The 9,150-nt window shown below is 43.6% G+C and overlaps 1 protein-coding gene across 1 annotated transcript; it reads right to left on the bottom strand.

The window, feature by feature from the left end:
* Positions 1–4,744: 4,744 nt before the first annotated feature.
* LOC124851070 (protein ABHD15) lies at positions 4,745–8,713 on the bottom strand. The gene is given in 5 exon segments (XM_047343582.1): positions 4,745–5,893; positions 5,983–6,212; positions 8,222–8,376; positions 8,379–8,515; positions 8,517–8,713. Coding segments are annotated over 5 exon segments (1,452 nt in total). The 3' UTR covers positions 4,745–5,160.
* Positions 8,714–9,150: the final 437 nt, after the last annotated feature.

The following is a 9,150-nucleotide window of genomic DNA, read 5'->3' as shown; positions in this document are numbered from 1 at the left end:
GAAGCTTAGCTCTTGCAACAGGTTGAGCAAGTGCAGCGGGTCACGCCCTGTCCGAGACACATGAGGCAGGTGTTGACACAATAATAATGAGTTTAGGAGGACAACAGCAAGACTTCAGGTACCGTACACTTTTAACTCAAGATTATTAATTGCACCTGATGAACAGAGGTAGGATTCGTTTTTTTATATAAATGCAAATTCACATAGTACCTGTCCTCATTTGGCATTTGAAACATGTAACACACCCTTTGTTTTGTTGATGGAAGCAGGAAATGACTGATGCCATTAACTGCCATTAAACAAACAAAAAAGACCTGAAATAAACCTGTTTCTCCTCAGGTACGTTATGTCGTCGGAGTTGGCCGTGTTGTGCCTCCTGCTCCTGCACACTGGAGCTCATGGGTTCGCGATATTACCCGGGAAATCTCAGAGTCACCTGGAAATCACTGAGGGTGCAATTTTAAAAGTTGTTGTGCAAGTGTGCTGTGACCTGGCTCAAGCTGAAGGGACAGACTTCACATTTCCTGTAAGAGTTCACTTCCCTGGAAGTTTTAGAAATTTAGAAATTATTACATCTCTGTTAGTAATGTCGGTATGGGTTGACTCTGTGTGTGTGTTTGTTTGTGTGTCGTCGCAGCCTTACACCACAGAGGCTGTTGCTGTTGCCTGCAACGCAAAAAAATCCTCCAGGAGTTTCCTGCTGGCCATCACATCTGTCATATTACGGAACGTACGGGTGGACCTCCGTCATGCACTCAACGGGAGCTTCCACTTTGACGATGAGATGTTTGTGCAAGGAAGGAGAATCATCGCAGAGGGAGTCCAGGCCGTCAAAGCGAGCAACAAGCAAGAAAACTTTGAGGCAGCGATGGAGAAACTGGGGGAGATTTTACATCCATTACAGGTATGAATCATTAAAAGGTTTACTCATTTAGATTCAGATAGATTTGTTGAGTTACTAGCCCTTATCTTCTCTGGTTAAGGATTTCTACAGTCATAGTAACTGGGTGAAGCTGGGGAAACCAAATGTCTTGTTGATGAACTTTTCCTCAGATATAAGCAGAGCAACGTGTCGAAACTGTGATGGAGACGACTGCACCAACAACATTCTGGAGGACGTCATAGCGCAGGGGATTCTGACCTCTGGTTATTTTGGTATTGTGCCTCGGGTCTCAACCAAACCAATCGTCGGATTCTGCGCGACAAAACCAGGAGACGGAGGGCGATCGCCTCATCAGACGCTCAGGTGTACAGAGACCTGGCTCAGGCTTCAGGAGGTCTGGCTATTGAAGTCACAAAAACTGAGCTCCCCGTGGCCACCAGCATCATTACAGAGTCCAATTTTTTTTTAATAACGTTTAAATGTTTTTTACTTCAAACCACTCACGGCTCAAGATTAAAGCACAGAAATCGTAATAAGAGAAAGTTTTATGAGATTATTGCTCATGTACTGTTGCAGGCAGATCAGATGAGAAGGCAGGAGGTGACGTAGGGGTCGGACTTGAGACTGACGATTAAAGAACAGAGTTTCAGAACATGTTGCAAAGGTGTAGAAGGGAGATGGAAGGAACAGAACAGAGATTGATGTCAGTGGGTATCTCTGACTTTAAAGATGTAGTGCAGTGATGTAACTGAGGATGGTATCTACCACCGAGTGGAAATGTAACCTGTGAAATCACCTGATTCACTAAGATTAAAAATCACACCCAGTCCTGAATGTCTCATGGGTTGAACACCCTTGGGTGGGGAGTTGTTTACTAGCAGGGCTGCGAAGATGCCAAAGGTACAGAGTCAGATATTGTTGTGGTAACTACTCATGCCAACGTATTGTGAAGTTTTTTATGAGATTTCAGTGGAGGTTCAGTTCAAACTATGAGGCCAAACAGATGCATCTTCAGCTGGACTGCAGGAGAGAAGCACTCATTTCCTGTGCTTGTGCTCTGCCTTATGGGTTCGACTCTTGGGTTTCCACAGGCCTCTGCCCTTCACTCACACCTGCCCAGTCTGAGGGATACTACAGCCTTACACAGCCGTCATGACAGGGTGGCTTTTCAGCAGCACCCAACCTCTACCTGAATAGATTCAAACCTGTGCATTCACTCTTCACTCCTCACTTTAATGCCCTAATTGCCTGCTCCAATTTGGCGCCGTCTTATCGATGCACTATGAATTTCTTTGATAAAGTGAACGATGCCTGTTTGCCTACCTCAAGTAGAGCTTCACCACAAGGTGTCGTGACTTTACAATGACTTGCACTTCGGCAAAGGCCTTTACCCACAGGAAATATGAATCTGACACATTTACACACACAAATTCACTTGAAATAGAATTTTTGGGTTTTTTTTATATTCCCCGGGCCACCAGTTATATCCCTTTGCACACTTTACTGATGAATGCATGTACAGGGTCACATTTTGTGAAAGTGGTATTGGGACATTTAAGTGAAAATAAATGGTGCACATAGCTGTGTTGGTCGTAAATAAACAAACGCGCTCAAACAATTATTTGTTTCTGTGCAACTCTTCGGCTAATGTCCATCACATTTGTCTGAAATATTTGTCTGAAAAAAGTTTCTGACTTTTAAAAAAAGGGGTCAAATTGAAACGAATGAACACTGAATGCACGGAGGAGCGTCACTGGTGCTCTGCTGGTTGGTGACTGCTGAATGTATCCGTGGGCGCATGGGTGGTGATGCTGGGATCTCCGCTGCCATGACCCTGCAACTTCCCCCGGTGTGACACCCCGCTCTGTCTCACCCCTGGTGACCGCAACGTCAGCCTCTGACCACCGGTCTCCCTGCTTCCCTCCTCCTCCTCTGTTTCCTCCCCCTGAGCCTATTGTGGTCTTCAACCCCCAGCTCCTGTCTTTGACAAGAGCTCTTCAAGTGAAAGAAAAGAAGAAAAAAATATATGTATTATATGAATCTATGAAAAAAAAGGATTATAGAGAAATGGAGATAAAGGTGGGAGTCTTATTGTGAAATGCAGAGATTATGCATTATATTATCTTCAGAGGTGGAATGTACAGGAAACCTGTTAATATTGTATATTTTGAATTTGAAAATATGGAAATCCTAATTGACAAATCAAAGACAATTTAACTTGTGATGCGGACACACTGACGTGGTTTTAGACCAGCGGTTTTTAAGTGTTTTACAGCCGCTGGGTTTTCACTGTCTTACTTGCAGCCACGAGTTCTGAGACTTGTTACAGATGTTCTGTTGTGAATGACAACAGGACTCTTGGTCAGATTGACTCGAGTGTAACGGCAACCTTTTTTTTTTTAATGCTGAATGAGGATAATTTTGCACATCATTTGAAATCTAGTTAGGTGTAGCCTTTGATTTAGCATGGGCTATATTTTACTGACATTACAATACCCAGTATAGAGACTCAAGCTGTCTGCTTAGATTCTTCATGGTTTCTAGGTTGAGGTCACAGTGACATAGAAAAATAAAGAATTGTCCGAAAAGCTGCTCAGTTCTGTAATATTTGGTTTCCTCCACAACACGACAAGTTCTTGCACAAGACAGTGAAAATATATCTGTTGTTTGATATCTACAAAGACTTACTCTTAGGTGTTGTGGGATCCACTGATATTATTTGAACTTGAGCGTCTGACTTATGAAATGTGTTCCTGCTTCTGTTCTGGTTTTACAAAAAGCATTTTCACACTGCACTTAAAAGAATTTGCCTTTTTTTTAATCTTACCTCCCTGAACTCACTATTTACAATCCTGTTGGTTTTTTTTAATGGCACAGAAAACTTTTTCTGCCAGGATGCCATTGCACCCAACATATTTTAACAACTTTTATTTTTCCAGTTCCGTAGAGATTTTATTTCCTTTAACACCAGAAAGGGTCATTTTATTTTCCATTCGATGTCTGCAGCCAAACCAGTGGCAGATTTTTAGATTCCTCTTGTGTTTACTAGAAGTCCCAGTTGTGTGTTTTCGAGGCAGTTGGGGCAGAGTCTAGCTTTAGACCTTGGTCACTCTGAACTGGATCAGTTGCACTGATTGCACAAGTGATTGACCAGATTAAAGAGTCTACTGTGATTCCCCCTCAGTGTGCTGAGGGACGGCTGCCATTGGCTGAGAGTAGGCGGGAGGCAGGGTCATTTCTGTACAGTCTGTTGATCAGTATTTCTTTTATCTCTCCTGTCATTTGGTGGATCTTGCTGTTTTATTCTCCTGGTCCAGAGACCTGTATTAAACTGTATTAAACTGTATAGATTGTGCAAAAGCTGAATGTTGCATAGCAGAAGAGAAAAGCTATTCTCACAGATGACAAAGTGATTTAAAATGTATAAAAGAAATTCAGAAACAAAGTTTAGGGATAAATGTAATATTTTGTTTGTAATTACTATTTTTGTTGGAAGAGGGCTACTGGATAAAGAATCATCTGTAATAAAGTAATTTTAATATTTCGTTGTCCTATGGCGTTTTGTATTTGAGGAGAATGACAAAGTAAAAGTATTTAAAGCTTTAAAAACCTTTTTCTTTATTGACTTTTTTTTCTCAAAGCGGCTCTGAACGTGGATTCATCATGTTTTGATACATACAAAGTGGAGGAGTGGGACAAAGTACAGATTCTGCAACTTATTATCATCGTTACTCACATTATCAATATGCTGGGGCCAAATTTCAATATTTAGTTATATTTATATTCTCTAGTTTGTGGTTATTTTACATTTGAATGATGGCACATGTGACAAGTTACAGTGTGTTTGTTAAAGACCAAAGAGACATTAGAATTTTCAACTTTATGCAATTTTTTGTCCATTGGTTCATCTCAGTTTGTGTCAAACTCTGAAACTGACACTAAATTACAGAATGAATCCTGCACTTCAACTCTTTAGGGGCATTTTGTTTAGTTGAGTCATTATACGATTGTCTTGCATGATTACTGCAGAATCGCTGTATGGTGATATCGTTATCGTGGACCATTTATTCTATCATGAGGGATATTAGTTTGTCTTAACCCATTATCCACATGATCAACATGAATAATTGTTGAAGAAAAAACGTTTTTTTTGTCTCCTGAACTAAAATATCTTTTCCAATAGCTGTCCATTACTTGGCTGCTTTTATCTTCCAGACGTTTGATTGACGAAGTCCAAAAGTCAATAGAATCTTTCTGATCCTCCACCATCTTCATCCTCAGCGTGTATAGGACCTCTTCCAGGTGAAGTTCTCTCCTTCTGCATCCACGCTGCTCGGTTCTGGTGCCTGAGGTCTCGGCCTCCTCATCACGGTGGCTCTCCTCCTGCGGAGAGGGGCCATGGTGCTGCCCCTGTTCCTCTGCCCAGCCTGGATGTTTCCCCCCAGTGGACCCCCCCAGCTTGTCCCATCCCTCCTCTCACCTCTTAGGAAATCAGCCACCACTCTGAAGTACTCCAGAACTGCGATGTGACTCCAGCTACCTTCCTTCACCTCCTTATTCTCACCCTTCCCTCCCTCCATCTCCTGTCGGTCTCGAGTGAATCCACAGTGCCCTCCTTTGTCCGTCAACACCAGAAAGAAGTGCGGATTGCTCTGGAAGAGGGCGATGGGTAGAGTGGAGGCAGGAGGGAGGAGAGGGTCATCACGGCTGCAGATGCAGAGCACGGGGACAGCCACTTCATCTGCATCTCTCAGGGGTTCGTTCCTCTCCCAGTAGCTGTCCCAGTCCTCGGCTGGCTGAGCCCTTTCCCCCAGTGCCCAGGCCGCTGAGGGAGCCACCTCCCTCTCATAATGAGGTCTTGACCTCAGTCCAGAGCTGTTTAGAGAGTTTACTGGAGGTTTCTCTGGAAGTTGGGCCGAAGAGCAGTAAAGAGCTTCTTCAAAGTCTCTCAGGGAGGAAGAGCTGAGGGCCCGGTCCACATCCACAACTCCTCTGAAGGAGTTTGCGTATCTTACACCGGAGCCATGTGAGAAGTAAAAGTTATGATCATGTCTATATTTATATCGGTGTTATACACTTCACACTTGAATTTCTCTCACCTCCTCAGCTGCAGTTTCCGGTGAAACAGCGCACCCCAGCGATAAATGGCAGGCATGGCTGTTTGGAACCACAGCTGGCCCAGGAGCACAGGTGAGATGGCAGCAGCTGCAGTCAGGTATGTGCTGGATCCACATTCCCCCAGGTAGGAGAGAAGGACTCCTGAACCTGAACCCTCACTCACCGCCACCAGCTCGGAGGACGGGTGGCGGCTGTGAATGTAGGTCACTGCCTGGAAAAGAGAAGAAATCCACTTTATTTCTGTAGCGCCTCACAGATGTTGGGACTTCGAATTTGTGAAACAAAGTTCGGCCTACATGTGCCGTCAAAAGCCTGAAGCCGCATGTCCCTTTGTTCTGGAGAAAACCAGACCCTCCAGAACTCAGTCTCCCAGGGGGCCTCAACGTCACACAGAGGTGTGAAAACCACCCAGGTACACAAGTTTCAACTCCTATTGGTCACTCTGGGCCCCATGACCTGTGAGGTCACCGGGCCAATATAAGGCCTGTTCCTCCTCTCTTCTATCTCTTTCCATGCGACCCGTCGAGGGGAGAAGTTTGGCTTCTCCAGCTCACATCTTCTCTTTTCTACAATCCCTCCGAGGGGAGAAGGCTGTCCAGCCTCTTTCCATTCACCTCTTTGAGAGGAGCACACCGGCCCTTCCACGAATCCTCTCAGAGGAAAATGGCGATGGTCCAGCTCACTCTTTCAACTCAAATCAACTTCATGGAGGAGAGTTGCAGCTCATCTCACCAAGGAAACCTCCTCGCAATCCAAGCTCTACCAACCTCTAAGCCGCAACGCGATGTCCTGCAGGAGAACTTCAAACAGCAACTGAGCTGCACAGCCCAACAGAACCACGAAGGCAGGAACCACAAACCAGCAAGACGACTTCACAGAACTGCGAACTGCACAGCTACTAATTTGTTCCCCTTTCCATGGACGGGTAACACAACTGGGCTTAATAATTATACTAGGCTAAGCAAAGACTGTTTATTCGATCCTGTGTGATGTTTATAAGTTTGATTTGTGTTGCTGTGATATTGTGGTTACAAGTTATTTGAAAGTTAATGTTAGTTATGCTCTTCAGTCTTTCCTTGCATGCATCTAGTAACTTTCTCTAATTTGGCACACACACAGACACACGCATATCTCTTCACCTAATTATCTCTGACCCCCGCTACATGTCGTAAAACATCCCAAAAGGGGGGAGGGTGTTATCTCTTTGGCCAGCCGCCATTTTGGAAGCACGCTGACTCACACAGACACACACACATGCTTACTCACATACCTATCTTTGTTTAGTAAGTACACCGTTAGTAATTTGTGTTTTTTATACTTTATTATATTCATAATAAATGTTTTTCTTTCACAAATGTTTTTTCATTAATGTTGCTTAAGTGAATTTTGCCAACCTCTACACTGTCAAGAACTCCATATCCTTCAACTTAGCTAACTATCTATATGGTAATTTTGGTTATAGTTATTAATTTAATTGTTAATCAGAGTTCCAAATTTGTAGTTAGTACTTTTATGAGACTTAATCAATAAATTGGCTATCTTTTCCCTTCCTTTGAAGGGTGGTGCCCCGAGGTAACTTTAATCAATTAAAGTTATGATTTAATATTTTATATTTTATTTTGATAACCAAATTTATTGAATGCCGAAAGGCACACCAATTTATGGTATCACGTTTAATGCATTATTGCACAACACAGAATAAAAAGAAGTGCAAAAAAAAAGATCCTACTGAGAAATGCAATAACACAAAACAGATACAAAAGAACAATATTTTAAAAAAAATATATAAGAACAACAAAATAAAAATATATAAAAAATATTGTTGGAGCTAAAACCATAAAAATAAAATCATGATCCATCTTTGCTTTAACCTGAATAGACTTTTAACACTGAATTCCAGCAGATTAAAGAGATTTAATCAAATTGATTAAATCTAGTAGGTCAAACTCCTCCGACCTCACAAAAGTCCTCACTAACATGAGTCTGCACAAACATCATGTAAACTGTAACTTGACAAGTTGGTGGACACATCCAACAGCGAGGCCATGAATCTAGTTGAGAAATAAAATTACTAAAAATGATTAAACTGAAAGTGTTGGCTATTTATTTTCTGTCTATCAATGGATCTACTAATAATTTCAGCTCATACCCACAAAAAATATTAACGTGATAAGAAAAGAAGTTTGCACCTGTTGTGAATCAAAGGTTTTCTCTCTTTACCTGCTCAAGATCAGCCGGGTCTCCAAACTCAGTGAGTCGTGCTGTGGTCAGCGGGCACCCTGCTGTGGCCCGGGGGTGGAACACCACCACGTCAAAGCCCTGACGTATGGCCTGATGGCACAGGGCCTTCAAGTGAGGGCTCACCCTCCCCATGAATGAGGGATGAGGAGAAGGACAGAGGCGTCGAGGTGAAACAACCCAGCGCCTTTCCCCAACTGATGCTCCTTCCTCCTCCCACCCCCAATCCTCTCAGCCAGTCCGGTTTCCAGAGCCCAGTCCACCGCTACAATCCCCGTCTCTCAGCAGCAGATTGTCCCTGGTGAACTCTACTGTGTCTCCTGCTGGTCCACACAGCAGAGCGGACAGGGCTGGAGGTGGGGTCTCCCTGGGCCGCACGGCCGGTCTCGGCCTGGCCAGAGAGCCACAGTGGCGGAGCAGATATTTGGCCAGCGCAGAGGTTTTGCAGATGAGCGTGGGTTCTTCTTCAGTCATGGACGCCCGTCCTGTCCGACAATGTGCTCTGAGCCAGCGGAGGACGAGACTCAGCAGGAACAGAAACAGGGAAGGAAGCAAACAGGACAGACAGTCCCATACAAACGGTGCCATCTTTACATAAAGTAATCCAGTGGTTTTCTCTGGGACGTTCTGCTGTGATTCCCTCACTGACCTTTGACCCCGATCGTTTACAAACTGTTGCTTCATGCACCAGAGTGAAGGTCTGACCTGATAGGTTCACTGAAGTCTCGTTTCCCATTAACTTTAGTATGATTCTCCTCTTTAACCTTGTCTCTTGTCATTTCTTTTGTATTCTTTCCCCCGGTTGTTACCTGGAAATTCATTTTTGGGATTATTGACACAGCAGGAAACTGAGTTCTACTCTAACTCTATTTAAACTTTACAAAGGGGATAAACTCAGAGAGGATTTTTAA

Source organism: Hippoglossus stenolepis, chromosome 15, assembly GCF_022539355.2.
Source record: "Hippoglossus stenolepis isolate QCI-W04-F060 chromosome 15, HSTE1.2, whole genome shotgun sequence".
NCBI classification, from domain to species: Eukaryota; Metazoa; Chordata; class Actinopteri; order Pleuronectiformes; family Pleuronectidae; genus Hippoglossus; species Hippoglossus stenolepis.
This window is presented reverse-complemented; position numbering and strand designations above follow the sequence as displayed.